The sequence below is a fragment of the Microtus pennsylvanicus genome, chromosome 3 (assembly GCF_037038515.1).
Source record: "Microtus pennsylvanicus isolate mMicPen1 chromosome 3, mMicPen1.hap1, whole genome shotgun sequence".
Lineage (NCBI taxonomy): Eukaryota > Metazoa > Chordata > Mammalia > Rodentia > Cricetidae > Microtus > Microtus pennsylvanicus.
Window position 1 is genome coordinate 57,027,448 of NC_134581.1, and position 18,088 is coordinate 57,045,535.

The window sequence follows — 18,088 nt, forward strand, 5'->3', positions numbered from 1 at the left end:
TTAGGCACTGTTTTCTCCCAAGTGCAATTCAATGTAACAGATACGCTGCCTCTGGTTGAGAGCCACATAGAGTTGTATCTTACACATGAAAGAGTGGGAATTTGTTTTTGTCCCCCAAGCATCAAAGCTTATCCTTTTAGGAGCAGTAGTGAGCTCACTGGGAATGTTATATTTGATGAAACAGGACACTGACAGAGCCAACAGCAGAAACCGCATTGAAGTCAGTATGTAAATCATGTCTACCAGGAAGATCTGCACATCTTTCTAGTATAGTCATATACTGCATGACATTTGGATCAACTGGAGCTTGCAATACATAGAGGAAGTATGTCACTGGGAGTAGACCTTGAGGTTTCAAAAGCCCATGCCAGCCCAGTGTCCTCTCTGCCTGAGAAGCAGAATGTAATCTCAGGTACGTCTCCAGCACCACACATGCATGCTGCCATGCTTCTGCTACGCTGACAATGGACCAAACCTCTGAAACTGTAAGTAAGACCCTAATTAAATGCTTTCTTTCCTAAGAGTTGCCTTGGTCATGGCGTCTCTTCCCAGCAATAGAACAATGACTGAGAGAGGAGGAGAAGACTGTTGCCTATTAACGTCTTAGTCATATGTTACAACAAAGTCACAGTGACCCCTGGTGTAAACAGGTCCACTGCACTACCCCTCGGTGAAAGAGCATCACACACAATTATGCACAGCATATACTCCTGGAAATGATATTGGTTGTTTGGTTTAATCTTAAGAAAAGCCACTCCGCCAATGCAAAGAACACCAATCAAACCAGATTAGAACAAATTAAAATGTGTTTAATAAATGTGGCACTCGGGTGGGCAGAGAAAGCATGGCAGGGAGAGGAGCCCAAGCAAAAACAAAACCACATGTTCCTTTTTCCTGTGCAAGCCTAAATACCCTGTGGGAGTGGTCCTGACCTCCTTGGAGAAGGGTCAGCACTTGGCGGGCTGGGAATTGGAGTCCAAGCAATTGGCAGACTGGGAATTGGAGTCCAACTCAATATTATGTTCTAGACTCTGGATATAGGGGTGTTAGAGGGCTGGGGTCTCACTTTTAACCAAACACTGGTTTATACATTTATACTCTGGTTTTTACTTCTGTTATTCCTACTTAAAAAAGAAAAGTTTATTGCAAAACTATGAATAACAGTCTTCTATACCTTCTTACTGAGTCTTAAGGCTACACTTAAAGCCACATCCCATGACTGACCTATTCCATCTGGGTTTGTGTGAGCACATCCCACAAGATCGTACAATGATGACTTCTCTGATGGTGTCCTTCTCAGGACATACCTCCCTGCTAAGCAAAGGAGGACGACAATGATTTGCCTGCAACTATCTAAATTAATGTTTGCTTTTAAACATGCCATTAAGCTTTAAAAGACATTAACTGAATACCTACGGTGTATACATAGTCATAATTCAAACTGAAAAGTATGCTAATCCACCTTGACTGTGAATAATATAATGACAATATGCTGTCTCCCACTCAAGGTAATTCATCACCATTTGCTGTATTAGCTAGCTGGAAGCTTTGCTGTACTTTCTTTGGACTAAGTTCAGGGACAATGGGTTAGGACTAACATCATGGTATACAGATTATATAGGATTTAAAAGCAATAAGCAAAAGAAACCCCAAACCTCAGATATAATCATTACCTCCAGTCAGTCTCATTAAAATCTTACTCGCAACAGAGCACCCAGGCTGAGACAACTTGTGGCAAACAACACACCTGGCTCTGCCAATGGTTTCCATGCAGCCAAAGTCACTTAATCTCTCTGTGCTCAGCTCTCTAGTGAACTAATAATAACCAACTGAACTATCACAGCATGATGGAAACGGCATTACTGCTCAGGAGAACCTGTGGTCCTGTCCCATCTTAGCTAATTCACTGTGTGAGTACGGACACGTCACCTCTCCTGCCCAAAGCCTCTTTCCTGTAAAAGGAAGAAGCCATACCAAATGTATACACGGAGATTTCAATGCCCTGCTCTGGCTAATTCACACACACAATTGTGTCAGAGAAAGCAATTTCCCTTACATTCTATAAAACACAAGGACCAGTACAAAAGAGATGGCTCAATGGGATAAAGTCCTTGCCAAAAAGTGTGAGGACCCGAGTTCAATACCCAAGGACCACATAAAAGTCAGGTAGGCATGGTGACCCATTGGTAAATTCAGCATGTAGGAGGCAGTGATGGGGATACCCTGAGAGCTGGCTAATCAAAGCAGCCAAAATAGTGTGCTCCAAATTCAGTGGTGAGAGCCCTGCCTCAAAATCTAAAGTAGAAAGTGAGATACAAATAAGATACTGATGCCTTCACAAGCTCACACAAGTACATAAGGCCCTATCTGTGAACACATACACATGCACCAAAAGAACCCTACAACAAACTTATGAGGGCATCACAATTCTTTAACAAACCCACAACCATGCATGTTCTTGGGTGCATCTTGGTTTCTTCTTAAGCATCTTTCTTTTAACTTTGTGCTTAACCTCAATATTAGCTTTATTAAACTACATGCTTACTCACACGTGCACATATACACAGGAAATTTACGAATCAATGATGTTTCTTTTTTTTCTGTGTTTGTATGAGTGGTATAGGAGGTCCTTCTGTTTGTGTGTTGCTTTCATTGGTTAATGAATAAAGAAACTGCCTTGGCCTAGTTGATAGGGTGGAGCTTAGGTAGGTAGAGAAAACAGAACTGAATGCTGGGAGGAAGAAAGCAGAGTTAGGAGAAGCCATGGATCCGCTGCCTCAGAGGGACGCTGGTTAGTATCTTGCCGGAAAGCCACAGCCACATGGTGATACATAGATTAATAGAAATGGGCTTAATCAAGATGTAAGAGTTAGCCAATAAGAAGTTAGAGAGAATGGGCCCGGTAGTATTTAAATTAATACAGTTTCTGTGTGGTTATTTCGGGTGTAAGCTAGCAGGGTGGCTGGGACGAACAAGCGGCCTCCCCCTTGCAATACATGAGAATGTATGATGTAGAAGAAATGACATGTGATCTTCTTGTTTGGTTTTGTGTGTTAGACAACCCCCACTCTTCCCATCTCCTTAATTATTCACCCTGTTCTGAGGCAGAGTCTCATTACACAGTCAGACTGGCTTCACACTCAGGGACCTCCTGCCCAAGTCTCTTCAGTGCTGGGCTTACAGGCACGGGTCTGCACACCCAGCACCTTACTTCCACAAAAACTTTCTTCACCTCATAGGAAGACAAGGAAGGAGAGCGGTCAAATGAAAGCTGGTACTGGGTGAAGGCATGGGAGCACACATCATTGACAGATAAAAATGTTTTACCACTGGTACAGAATTATAGCATAGAGTAAAAGATAGAGCCTTTGCCAGACCAGCATAAAGAGATGCTCTACCCGCTAAGGCCTTTGATTTTGTTATGCAATTGATTGCTTGTGGAGTGGTGTCACACAGCTCTGGGCTGTTAAAGTACTCCACCACAAAAGGGTGAGTGATCATCTGGCAAGGATGCCATTGTGCTCTTCCTGCATCATTTGACAGACAAGCTCAGAGGCTCCTGGGAATTTTCTGTCCAGTGTAGTCGAGAGAGGCAATCTGACCCCTTACTCAGTAACAGAGCTTAAGTTACGCGGTTCTCAAAAACCCCTTCAGAGGTGAGTGCAGCGCCTGATACTAACAATCACTCAACTGAGGATGCCAAGAATCGCCCGTCTCTCACCTGGAAGAGGTGGTATCTTTTCCTGCTTTCTCCTGACCTTCACCATCACATAGCAGCCTCTTTCAGTCCCTAACTATAAAATTATTTTCATTGTTACTTCAGAACTGTAATTATGTTACTGTTATGAATCATAATGTAAATATTTTGGGAAAGAGAGGTTTGCCAAAGGGGCCATAAACCCCAGGTTGAGAATCGTTTAGTTGGGTCATACCATTTCTTTATTCCAAGCCTTGGAGTAGCCCCTGTTTTACCTGAGTAGATGCCACAGTTACCTAGATGGCCTGCAGAGCCTCAGTACCTAGGACCTCCATCCCTTCTCCCATCATCCCCTCTGTGCACAGGAAGCACCTAGCTGTTCCTCACACGCACCAGGCACGCTCTGGCCCTACATGCCCTGGCATGCCCCTCAGACTCAAGTCTTTACCCACCAAGGGACTGAACCTGACCGTCCTGTGTATACTGCAGACCTAACCTGACCGTCCTGTGTATACTGCGGACCTAACCTGACCGTCCTGTGTATACTGCGGACCTAACCTGACCGTCCTGTGTATACTGCGGACCCAACCTGACCGTCCTGTGTATACTGCGGACCCAACCTGACCGTCCTGTGTATACTGCGGACCCAACCTGACCGTCCTGTGTATACTGCGGACCCAACCTGACCGTCCTGTGTATACTGCGGACCTAACCTGACCGTCCTGTGTATACTGCAGACCTAACCTGACCGTCCTGTGTATACTGCAGACCCAACCTGACCGTCCTGTGTATACTGCGGACCCAACCTGACCGTCCTGTGTATACTGCGGACCTAACCTGACCGTCCTGTGTATACTGCAGACCTAACCTGACCGTCCTGTGTATACTGCGGACCTAACCCGACCGTCCTGTGTATGCTGCGGACCCAACCTGACCGTCCTGTGTATACTGCAGACCTAACCCGACTGTCCTGTGTATACTGCGGACCTAACCTGACCGTCCTGTGTATACTGCGGACCTAACCCGACCGTCCTGTGTATACTGCAGTCTACCCCAAACCTTAATCCCCTTCTCTGTTTACTTCCCACTGCCTATCATCTTCTAGCACCCTATATAACTTACCAATCTCCTGTTGCCTATGACTACTGCTCCCCCAGGGAGCCTCCCAGCGCGGATACTGACTGCTCAGCAGTGTATACCAACCACAGGGCCTAAACACAGTATGTGCTCAGAGGTAATTCCCGAGTGAACTTCAAACTCTAGGCCAAGGAGAGACTGGCAGCCAACAGAAGACAACTCAGCCAGCCAACTGCGGAGTCTGAAGAACACACTTATAAAGACAACAGGTGCCAAGGAGCACAGGTGTCCCTCGTGCTATACTAACCACACAAGACCCAGGTATGAAGGAGGATGGAGGGGAGTACTCACTACTGTCACCTTTCCTAAGGTGAACAGGTACTGGCCCTGTCTTGTCTTTCTTCCTGCTGCTCTGCAAGTCAGGTTTCAGGAATGTGAGAATGCAGGTCCTTGCTGCAAAAGCAGAGGCTAGCACAGCTTCCAAAATGTCCAATTCACCTCCCCCACTAAGCACACTCTTACATGTCCGAACTAGCTGACTGTTCTGAGCCAGCAGGTCTCACCATGCCTACACAACTGAGTCCCCGTGGCCCTGAAGAGCGCAGCTGCCGCCTCCCCACCACGTCCCTCCTTCCTAGTAGATAGAAATGATCTGGATGCAGCCCAGAAAGCACAGGCTTCAAAAGCTCCCAAAGTGCAGCAAACACTGGAAGCCACGGATGAAGACCAACTTCATCCTACAGATCAAAAACCTAGCCCAAGGCTGGTGAGCTGGCTCATGGGTTAAAAGCAAACCGCCTGCTCCTGTTTCAGAGGACCCTGAGTTGGTTCCCAGAACTCAAGTCAGGCAGCTCACATGGAAATGCCTGTAACTCCAATTCCAAAGAGGGGATCCAGCACCCTCTTCAGGACTCTGAAGACATTGCAAATGCATGTACCTCCTCCTACCCTTACTTAAGACTGGAAACTGTCACCTGAGAAAACTGTCAAGAGAACAAGAAATATGAAGGAAACTTCCTTAAAATGTAATACTTCATAAACATAATGAGTTAAGTGCACAGAGTTTAAAGCATAAAGGGATCCTGGAAGTCAAGCCTCCCCTCAAACCAGTCACAAAGTCTAGGAGGGCAGTCTTAGTACAGCCTGGTAACGAATGTGACACTTGTTGACCTCCGAGCCTAACTCACATTGGATACTGTGAAATTAAATAGGATAATCGGCATAATCTATCTCGTGGATATGAACATTAGTGATATTGCTTCCTTTTTATTGAGAGCTAACTTTCAGATATCAAAGTCACCCTCTTTACAGTATGGAATTCAGTGCTTTAAACTGTACAAGAATCATCACTGAATTCAAAACACTTTTATCATGTTCTGATAAGGAAATTCCATCTCCTAAAAGTTCTTCAGTCTGTGGGAACCACAACCCATACTCTGTCTCTATGGATTTACCGCTCTGGACATCTCATCAAAGCACAATGACATAAAAGCCCTGAGCATGGCGGCCGAGTGGTGAGTTAGCCCTGGGGTAGCCTGCACACACCTCTTTAGAGCTGAGTAATAGTCCACTGTATGACCTTACCAATTGTAAAGGTGGAGTTGGCTCCACCTTTGGGCTGTTATGGGTAACACTGCTATGAGCACTAATAATGATGTTATGCATGGACACATTTTTCAGCTCTATTGAGTATACCTAAGAGTGCACCAACTTGGGCATATGGTAACTTAAGCACAACTTTCTCAATCTTGTCATTTTTGATATGTTCACATGTGCATATAATGTATTTTGGTCATTTTCATCCCTTCTTCATTACCCTTCCTCACCCCTTCCCACTCTCCTGGGCCAATCTTCTTCCCGACAGGTCTCTCTCCTATTTTCATGGTAGAATTGAGGTTTTCTGTTGTTGTTTTGTGGCTTCTTTTGTGACTCACAGGGTTTAATTAGGGCTGCAAGCATGAGAGGTTATTTACTGGGCAACTTTAACAGCAGTTACATCACAGAAGAAAATGACTCCCTTCCCAGCAACCATTAACTGCCAATAGCTCCTAAGGTAGGTGGGGCTTCATAAACCCTCTCCCACCCACGATGGACCATGGATGGGCCCTTCTCCTATGCCTAACTTTAGACTTTCATAGAGCCTTCTGTGTGACTGGGTAGATAGCTTAGCCAGTGAGGTACCTACAGTGGAAACGGGAGGCCTGGAGCATGTCCCTCCACCCAGGAGGGCGGAGGCACGTGTCTGTAATCCTCGCGCTGATCTAGAGGCTGGTCGGTCTCGGTCTCACAGGCTAAGGCAGTAGAGGCCCTGGTCCCAGTGAGAGATTTTGTCTCAAAATACAAGGCGAATGGCTCCTGAGGAACAATATCCAAGGTTGACCCCTGGTCTCCACACATGGATACCCCATCCTGCACACATACACACACCTGCATATATACACAGGCAGTGGCTGCTGAGGAAGATGAAGCTTGCTGCCATTCACATCAGAAAGGCTGAAGGTTCTCATGGGCAGAGAAGGCAGGTTGCCCTGGAAGGATACTATGGCCCACCATACGGTTACACAGAGCTGTCTCTTTTGGGACAGTTTGGAGGCTCTGCGAGAATGTTCTCTACTTCCTCAGCCCTGGACTTCCACACTGTATGCTTCTCCTAGGAGGAGAGAGTTTATTTCCTTCAGAACACAGACCTGCGTCCTCTTAATGTGAAAACAAGCTAATGCCAAAATCTGGGGTTTTAGCTAAAAGCACATCAGTGTCCTAGGATCGTAGAGGAAAAAGGAAGGGAGGGAGGGAGGCAGGCAGGCAGACACTTCAGGGCAAAGAGCCATGCAAGCCTACAATGAGCCTCCTTGCTTCTTCACACCTAAGAATACTGTTGCAATGTGCACACAGACTGGCAGTGGAAATGTTTCCACACAAAGAAACTGTCCTAGCTGCTCTCCACTGCTGTGATAAATGCTAACCCCAAATCTACTGGAGAGGAAGGGGTTTAGTTCAGCTTACAGTTGTAGCTGAGGGAAGTCGGAGCAGAAACTCAAGACAGGAACGGATGCAGAGACCGTGGAGGAACACTGTTTACTTTTTGTTCTCCATGGCTTGCTCAGCCTACTTTCTTATAGAACCCAGGCCCACCTGCCCAGGGGTGGCCCCACCCACAATTAGCTGGGCCCTCCCACATCAACCACCAAACAAAACAAAAAATGCCCTGTAGGCTTGCTCACAGGCCAAATGTTCTCACAGAGAACATGGGAATACCCTCTTAGATGACCCTGGCTTGGGTCAAACTGACAAAAAACAACCAGGACAGAAGCAAAATTGTTCAGCGCATCTTGAGGATTACATATTCAGACTCTCCCAAATACCAGAACCAGTGCCTGCTATAGAGTGTTACAGAACTGGCATGAGCTCGACATCCCTCCATGCTCCTTCCCTTCTCTTCATTGCCTGCGGCCGCGAACACCATATAACTCCTAGGGGGTTCCCTCTTACACTGCTGTTTAGGGAACAGTGACAAGAAAAAGAATGTGTGTGTGTGTGTGTGTGTGTGTGTGTGTATTCAGATAGCCATGTTCCTCCTAACCATTTCCAATCTGTGGTTTGTTAACTCCAAGGACACGGAGGCCATAGATACAGTGTGGCTGCACAGCTATAAATGTGAATTATAAGCCAACATTTCTTTAATGTATGAAATGGGGGGTCAGAGTTTTCAAAGAATGATTTAAGCCAAAAAAGCTTCACTAAATTTCTAGCTATTTCAAGAAATTTCTAACAGGCAGTACAGAAGAGAACTTATTCTAAATTGATCTAGTTTATGGACCATATCTAAAAGTTAGTTTTATACCGTACACAGTCTAAAGCAGTAGCTTACTAAAAAATGCTCAACAGAGAAGTGACGGAGCAATGGATGTGTGAACAGAAGGAAAGGCCCCATCAGACAGGCCAGAGCCCTCCTAACATGCAAGTGGGGAGGATGAAGGAGACAGGAAAAGACAAGAGAGAGGAAACTGCCTTATCATCAAGAAGGGGCTTTGCCAAGCACAAAGGGTAGATCAGACGTCAGGGTGCCAACCATACTTAATCCTCAGTGTCAACTAACTGCTGGGATGAAGCACCCTGCACCCACCAAGCTGGCCACCCACTCGCCCTTCACCTCAGGGAAGACAGGCTACAACTGCTGTAAATGTTGCTTTTCTCACTCCCTCTGTGGAGTTTCACCCAACCCTGCACATGTTTTAAGGCACTACACTCTAGACTTGAATTGCAGCTCCCCAAACCTCAAAGTTAAGTCCTAACATCTAATACAGCAAAATGCACTTCTATTTGGAAACAGGGAAGTTAAAATGGGTCACATGACCATAGGGCGGGCCCTAATTTAGTATCACTGCTGGCCTTAGAAGAGATATGTACAAAGTCATATACACAGGGAGAAACCATGGGAAGATTAGACGTAGAGTGTCACACTGAAGAACTCACAGAAGCCAAGATCAAGGCCTGGGGCACTCCTCCAGCACCTTTGGAGGGAGGTGGCCTTGGCACCTCAAGGTAGGACTTGTGAGCTATTTCTATAACTGTGAGGCAGTAAATTCCCACTGTCCTAAGCCATAGTCTGTGAGCTTGTTCCCAAAGGCTGAGAAAGCTAATGCAGGCTCCAAGAGCAGGTTCCAACCAGCTACAGACTGCATGCCATACCCAGGCTTCCACCCCCACAGCCGCCATCACAACACTCAGGGCCGACACTCACTCCCAGGAGACTGTATCAGCTCAGGTTTCCCTAACCTCAGACTCTGCTTCTACCTCCAACACATCACTAATGTCAGCCCTGCAGAGACCCCACCTCCAACACATCACTAATGTCAGCCCTGCAGAGACCCCACCTCCAACACATCACTAATGTCAGCCCTGCAGAGACCCCACCTCCAGGGTCTCACACTTGTTACAGAAGAAAGCCCACAAATAAATAAATAGATAAATAAATACAAACAAACAAAAAAGAATTAAAAAAGAAGAAGAAAGCCCACATCTCCTTGCCTCATGTTCCAACATCCACGGGAGCGTCCACTGCTAAGTGGGACTCTCCCAGGGTCTTTATGACATAAAATCCTTGTTCTTGGAGCCATGTGTCCTCCAGCTGAGCATTCTCCCCTTTCAATCTTTCCCATCCCATGAAGAATGGTACGGGAACCCATGCTCTTCTGGAAGTTCTCTCTACATCAGGACTAATGCAGCAGTCATGTCTCTGAGTCTGTGTTCATCGCACCCCTTGCCTGCACACCCAGCACGTGAAAAGTACACACAAACTCCATTACCATAAAATGCCCAGACAGGGCAGGACGGAGAGCACTACAAGGATCGCACAGTAGATGGGAAGCACCTCAATGGTAAAGATCGCACCTTAAAAACTTAGGTTGTTCTTAAAGCCAGGACAATGGGAGGCATACTGTAACATTTACATGCTTGCTGAAGCACCTATTCAGCACACTACACAGTCCCAGCTTGTTACTTCTGGCTCTTCCTTCAACTGAAAACTTGAAAATGAGAACAAAAATTTCACAGAATCCTAACAGTTTCACATAGATTCAGATAATTTAAAACTTGTTACTTAGTAAAAACGACAACATCCAGTTACTCACCATTCTTCATCACAACATTGGACCAGACATTGGCATTCAACGCTTGTACAATCCGCTTTACACCTGTGGATTCAGGGAAGTCATCTGCCAGGGAGAGAAGCACACAGGTCTCTATATATCCAGATAAACCACACATTCAAATACAGGCCTATAAGTCCCAAAGGCATACTTTTAAATAACCGGGTTTAGTCATCTTGTTTACTTGGCTGTTGCTTGCTAATGTGCTGTGTACAGAAAGAAATGAATAAAGCAATACAGAGCTCCGAGCTCCTGATACGAACAGTCACAACAGAAGAGCACTGTGTGATCAAGCTGTCTCCATCTCTTCACCCAGAGAATCCACTCACAATCTCCAGAAAACGCAAGCCCTTATTAAACAACCACAGTGTAGCATTAAAGACACTAATCTTGGGGTTGGAGAGACGGTTCGGTGGTAAGAGTACTTGCTGCCCCTATAGAAGTTTAATTTCTAGAGTCCATGATTGGTGGCTCACTATCCCTGGAGTCCAGCCCCAGAGAACTGCAATGGTAGCAGGCTCACAACTGCCTGTAACTCCAGCCCCAGGGATGCACCTTCCTGTACACACTTTAAAACAGTAAATCTTCAAAAAATGAAACAAACTCTCATCTTGGCTAGCTATACAGGATGAATTTCCAGGGGCTAGTAAGATGGCTCATGGGGAAAAGCACTTGTGTGTGAACAAGCCTAGTGACTTGAGTTTGAGCCCTGGGAGGAAGACCTCTCTGTGTGCCACAAAGCAACTCTCTGTGTAAGATGATGCTGTCTTCTGCCGCAGACTGTTATCACCTGTTACCTATTAGCTCTTCATCAGAGAAAGCCGGTAGGAGTCAAAGTTCAGCTGGGACTGGTAGCAGCCTCAGGAAGCCTGTTAATTCTAGCTACTTGAAGGCTGTTCTCATATTGGAGGCTAGCCTGGACAACAGAAGCTGAAGCTCAACTTGGCAACTCAGTGGAACTTTGTATCAAAAGAGAAAGTAAAAAGAAGGCTGGGAGATTCTCAAGCAGAATGTTTGCCTGAGGTTTGAAGCAAAGTTCAGGCTCCTAGTCCAGTACCACAACATGACCAAAAGGACAAGCAGCAACTGCTTGAGAGTTCGCACCACCCTGTCTCTAGGATTGGTGGTCTACTTAAAACGGTGCGGCCTTACTCTCCAGCAGCCAGGAATGCAGCTTCTACAGTGTGGCCTTACTCTCCAGCAGCCAGGAATGCAGCTTCTACAGTGCGGCCTTACACTCCAGCAGCCAAGAATGCAGCTTCTACAGTGTGGCCTCCCTAACAGCAGCAGCCAGGAATGCAGCTTCTCACTACAGTCCAGGCATCACTGTGTCCAGTAAGCACAGGTGCTTCAGACTTCAGGCGGAAAGTGATGAAAGAAACAATTTTCCTGTGGTGGGTCAGAGCGAGCAGAGTTCACAGAGCTCCTGTCTAGTGGTCTAGCCTGGTCTGGATTAAATAGGAAGAAGAGAGTTTGACATCAGAAGCTCTGAACTTGACCCCAGGCTCTGTCAATTACTGACCACTTACTACCTGGTCAAGGGCAGCGCTCTTACACTAGCCTCTGAGAGCAGCGGGGACAGCAGCACTCTGATGACCTCTCTTGGAGGCACGATGGTGGTACTGGGGACTCACTGGTGTATTCCCCCTTTATACTGGAAGCTCAGGCAGGCAGGAACCATGCCTTCCTGAGTTCATCATCCTGCTGCCTGACAGTGCCTGAGTGACAGCCGACAGTATTTCATGGCCAATGAATCATCTGAAGAATTGCATCTACCGACCTGGCAGCACTAACTGAGGATAATACTGGAAATACTCAATGAAGGTAAGTGTATCCCATTACTATCTGGATGAGGACAAAATGCCATGTTCATCTTAACTACAGAGGATGCAGTTCTTGAAAGAATTACTCATACATTAAACCTAGGAACCCAAAACACAATTAAACGGAGAGCTAGCAACAGTGAGAAGACGTGATAAAACAATGGGTGTGCGCAAAGTACCCACGAATGAAGGATGAAGAAATGTGGCTTTGAAGCAGTTTGTATTTAAAAATTCAAGGCAGTTTTTATTACCTTGCTCTAAGATGACACGTCTCAGAAAAATCTGTTTTAAGACTATACTGAATTAAGAGTTGGTGAGGTGGCGCTGCAGATGTCGGGGCTTGCTGTGAGCCTGATGACCGCAATCCCCACCCTGAGTTCACTGTGGGAAAAGAACCTGCTCCCAAGAAGTTAATGTCCAACCTCCATAGGTGTGCTGTGCACACACGCGCACACACACACACACACACACACACCAAACATGGGTACTGTCTGCAGAGCAATTCCCTGGTAGAAAGGAGCAAATTCCAAGATTACAATAGTCAAAGCTGACTCCAAGGACAATATGAAGAAAAGAAGACCAGAAGTAAGAAATTATACATGTTCATGTACACCGAGTTGGGCACAAGTTTTAGGGAACTTAGAAAGTATGGAAGGGACTATTTCACTTGCCAACCTTTGGTATTCTTTATGGAGTGTAGGAATGAAGACCTGCTTCCCTAGTTCATCCTCACCCTGTCCTACCTAGGACTTCCATCCACACGGTTTCCTTGCCTGGAATGTCTCCTGGGACAGCCTGTATCTTTCCACAGGCTCCTTCCACCAGGTATCTTCAAGTCCAGTACCTTTTCGACTTCTTTCCCATGAAGAGTCTGATACATTAAAGTCAGGGTGCCAAGTGCTCCCCGAACCATACACAGGAATATCCCCATCTAGGGAACACCACATTCCTTCTTGGTCTGGGGACATTTCATTTAGGAAACTCAATTACTTGTGAACGTAGATTCTTGTAGGCCAAAGTCTGCCCCAGCTGGGTCGAGTTCATACAGGTGTACTTGGAAAGAGAGAAGATGAAGACTGGAGAGAGAGCTCAGGGGCTAAGAGCACTGGCTACTCTGGCCCGGGGCCCAGGTTCAGTTTCCAGCACTCACTTCAGGTGTCTAACAACTGTCTGGAAGTGCAGTTCCAAGGGATGATTGCTCTCTTGTGACCTTGGAAACACACTGACACATAAACATAAATAAAACTGTAAAAGTAACAATTTTCTCTCTCCTTCCTTTCCTTTCTTTTTTAATGGAAAGGTGGGTCAGCAATTAAGAACACTGGCTGCTCTTCCAGAGTACTGGAATTCATTTCCTAGCATCTACACGGCAGCTCACAACCATCTGTAACTCCAGTTTCAGGGGATCTGATGCCTTCTTCCAGCCTAAGGCACCAGGCATGCATGTGGTACACAGACATACATGTAGACTAACATTTAAACACATAAAATAAAAAATAAATCTTACCAAAAAAAAGAAAGAAAGAAAAGAAACTGAAGGCCCAGACGGTTGCAGAAGCAGCAGAAGGCAATGCACAGCTGCCCTGGGGGAGGGGAGCAGGAGGCCCTGGTTTATTTTTGGCTTGGGTATCAATAGGTCTGGCATGCCTCCTGAGGTTTCTGGGAATTCTGCCTTAGCTTACTATGAATTCAAAAGAAAAAGAAGGAACATAAACTCCACAAACACAGGTCTCACTATCCTTGGCTGGCAGTGGATTAAGGACAGGGGAATGGCAATGGTTTTCAACAGTGATCTCTTACTTTTATCTGTTTAAGTACACACATGGATTTTCAAAAGTTCTAAAGCGAGGGTGAAATCAGGAAATCTATGGCAGTGCTGGTGGGGCACTATTGGTTTTGCTCAAAGTCTTTTAAACAGCTGGCGACATTAGCATTTCTGGGCTCTTGTTGTGATCCCCCTACCCTAGGCTGGAACAATCCCTTAGACTTCAACCCAAAGCCAGCTTCCTGTAGACACCACCACTCACCATCCTCCTCAGGCAGCTCCTCAGGGCTGAGCTCTACCAGCTCAAAGCCATGTTTGATGCACCACTCTTGAGCCTTCTGCCGGTTTACTCCTAAAACAACATGTAAAAGCATCTAAGTAAAGCCATCATAAAACACCAAGAACCTTCAACACTCTCCTTTGGCCTCAGTGTTTCCCCCGGATGTCAATGTCATTCTACAGGCATCTAGAATTAAGCTACATAGACACAATGATCTCAGCCTCAAAGGATACTGAAAACAACATAAATCTTGTAGGATTTTCACAGCATAACAAGATGAGCTGAGGACACGGAGTACCCTGTCTTCACTAAAGGGCACGTGTCGGAGACCCTTACCGTCTTCACAGACTCTATCACAGACCAGGATCATCACCTCGGGTAACCATGCCTCTGTCAGGGGAAGCCATGAGGAGACACTGTCAAGACCCGATTTCTACAGGGGCAGACACAAGCAAAAATTAAAAGACACATCAAGGAACTCAGAGAACGTAGAGGAGAGAAAGAAAGCACAGGACAAAGTCTGGCTGGTGAAGGCCCCACTGGAAACAAGAGCTTACCTGTGTGCTGTCAAAGTAAACCACGAACGCCTGGACTGACTCAGCGATCTCGGCAGTGACCAGGAACTTGCTTGGCACCACACACAGATTGACCTCTGCTGAATAGTACTTGTTGTCGATGGTCCAGGGGTAGAACCTCACGGCCTCGCTGGAAGCTGCTTCCACAACAGCCTCCTCTGTTCCTAGGATATCTGAACAAACAGCACAGTATCACCAGGGAAGGCACCAAACCAATGCACACTGGTCAGTTTGTTCAGTGAGATGACCAGATTAACCTGGAGCCTCAGCTGCTTCCCTTTATACAAGGAGTCCAAAGAGCCCTGAATTTATTAGGAGATTGTTCTTCTCTAATCATTAAAAAAACAATGGCGACGTTATTTAACTAATCAGCTTTTTTTTTTCTTTTGCAATCTTGGGGATTAAACCCAGGACTTCTCAATACTTGTTAAGTGCTGTACCACTGGGCTATATTCCTTATCAGAAGACAAAATTTATTAGCTCTAGATTAAACAACAGCGGGCAGGATGGTGAGCACTTTGATAAATATCCAGAAAAGAGCCAAGAGAAGAGAAAGAATGAGGGTATGTTCATTTTATTACGTTAGTCCTCCATGGGAAGTAGATGACTACAAGAATTCCTAACTACTTTACACTTACTGCGTGCTAAGAGGATGAGCGGATTAAGGCTAAGCCATTAATAAAATAGAGCTGCATATATTCCTTGGGCTAAATGCTTAGACATTAATTCAGTTAATGAAACAAAATAATAGATACTGATAAATGGCCCCAATTCTATTTATATCCATTCTTGTTCAGTCTTTGAACACCACCCAAATCCTTATTTCAGAGACACCTCTGGCAAATTTAAAATCGTATCAAAACAAATTAAATGCTTCCCATTATTTTTTTTTTTAAAAAAAGCTCTCAAAAATTTATGTGCCATGCAGGTAGGAAGCCTTCACTGCAGATGAATCAGTGGGCGAACCCAGAGCTGTGGTCATGCAGCCGTGGGAACACTCTGGGTCCCAGCACCATACAGCATTTAGAAACAGAAGAGGCGACTGGAATTGTTCTCGCCCAAGCTCCCACACCATCCCTACCACCTTCACTTCATTCAGAGGTGGACAACGAGAGGGGTACATGTGCACAAGTGTGTGCATCTGTGCAAGCCTGTGCACACGCACAGAGGCCAGAGGAGGACATCAGGTGCTTTGTCCTATGGCTCTCTACCTTCTTCCCTCGAGACAGGGTCTTTCATCAAACCTTGAGCCAGGAGGCCTGGGATTCTCCAGGGGTTCCAGGGGCACTCGCAACCACGCCTGGCATGGTTCCTCACGCTCAACACTCCTTGTGCTTGCTCAGCAAGTGCTCTACACACCGAGGCATCTCTCCAGCCCTTCTTGACATTTTCGCCCAAATCAGAGTCATTACTCTTAAAGGAAAAATCTGTACCCATAAAAACGGGTCCTTTACCTCTTTAAGAAACTGGCAATTCTGCTTCACTTCTGTTTTCCGTTATAATCCTTTACGTAGTGTTAATCCCATAACAACCAGCTACAATGTCCCTTACAGTGCACTATGACAGCTCAGGTGGGCATGCAGCAAGGACAGTGAACTATTAAAGACTTCATTTCACAACAATGTCTCATAGAGAACACAAGCAAACAACTCCTAGATCCAAGTCTCCCTCACAGTCCAAGTTGACACTCTAAGCTGAGAGCAGCCATGTTTCTCAAGCTTCCTATCACCCAGCCAACAGAACCCATTATGTCAATAGCATACAGGGAGGCAGGCGACAGTGCAAACACAGAAACAGACTTTGAAAGGGTAGGAGGAGCCGACATGAAATCGGTCCTCATTCTTGGCTAATTAAAAACAATGAACTGGCTAGCTTTTAAAGGAGAAGTACAGAAGGCAGCACTGTGAAGAGGCAGAGGAGAATCAAGGGGACTAAGTCCCACCACTTGCCGCTATCTTCTAAGTACCATACTTAAGAGCTGGCATCTACCTGAGCCTACACTTTTTCAATGAAAAAACACAATCAATTACATTGCAAATACATGCTACTGTGACCATGACCATCTGGACCGACTATGGGGCTGCACATATGAAGAAACAGCAGCTGGTATACATTTAGATGGGTAAACTATGCTGCACAGACTGTATCTTAATAAGGTTTTTTTAAGGTAAGCAAATAAAAACAAATGGGAGACTATTTCTTTCTGTTTTTGCTAAACTCGGATGGGAAAAGAATCAAGAAGCCAGGATGTTACTTTCTGATGTTTTGGTAGCTGCCTGGGTTCTGCTTTATTCTTCGAACTGCCTCAAACAAGAACAGCCCACTCTACTTAGCAGCGCTGACTGTTTCTAGCACGTCACATCTAGTCAGACTGCCCAGAAAAGTGGGTAAGGACTTTGTTATCACATCTGTGCCAAGGCAGAAGAGGGGAAGAAGATGAAAACTGTGTGATTCCAGCTCCTATCATCAATGTCAGTGTGGAAAAAGAGACTATGTGTGGAAGCAGAAACTGAAGCTGAAGCCAGATTATGTTTCCTGCTTCCTCAAAATGCTGACACTTGCCACCTGGGCACAAATCTATGCCACTCTGGAGTATGACCACAAGACAGCACACCCTTACACCTAAAGATTCACTGTCCCTCCCCCCTGCCCCTCCCCCCCGCCCGGGACCAAACAGGAACAGCAAAACAAGGGGACCATTCTGCGAAGCCATTTACAAACTGCTCATGGCATCTGAGTATCTATGCCAAAGGTGCACCAGAGTTCTGAGGGTCTGCTTTGTTTGCATGGCCCAAAACACTCTCCCTTCTTTGCCTTTCATTATACCTCATGCGGATGTCCTCAACTCCACACATGTGCAAACAACTTCTCAGAGCAGCTTCGCCCTCCAACTCTCATCCATGCTGCTAGCGGCCACCTGGTGGAGCTGTAATACGTAACTTTTTAAGAGACAAATGAGGTGATTGGTTGCCAGGTCTGTTATTACACACTTAGATTCACACCTTGAAATAGTTCATCTGTAAAGCCTTCATGTAAGACGTTAACACACCAGTCCAGGTTCAGCAGCAAATCCAATCCACTGCCACCCCCACACAGGTACCCGTACAAGTACAAACAGTAGGCCTTATCTGAGAACTGGTTCTTCAGCAGGCAGGGAGTCTCCAGCCACTGTCAGCCCCTGGGGACTTTCTCACTTAGGAGGCTTATTTTCCCTACAGCCCCA

At 45.9% G+C, this 18,088-nt stretch overlaps 1 protein-coding gene across 2 annotated transcripts in view; it reads right to left on the bottom strand.

The window, feature by feature from the left end:
- Positions 1 to 18,088, bottom strand: part of Aagab (alpha and gamma adaptin binding protein) — a 41,602-nt gene that overhangs the window by 13,020 nt on the left and 10,494 nt on the right. For both annotated transcript variants that reach the window (XM_075965555.1, XM_075965556.1), the window contains exons 2-5: positions 14,848 to 15,038; positions 14,627 to 14,723; positions 14,273 to 14,362; positions 10,405 to 10,488 (exon numbers count right to left, since the gene is read on the bottom strand). In XM_075965555.1, the coding sequence (XP_075821670.1) occupies positions 10,405 to 10,488; positions 14,273 to 14,362; positions 14,627 to 14,723; positions 14,848 to 15,038 (462 nt within the window). The remainder of the gene's footprint in view (positions 1 to 10,404; positions 10,489 to 14,272; positions 14,363 to 14,626; positions 14,724 to 14,847; positions 15,039 to 18,088) is intronic.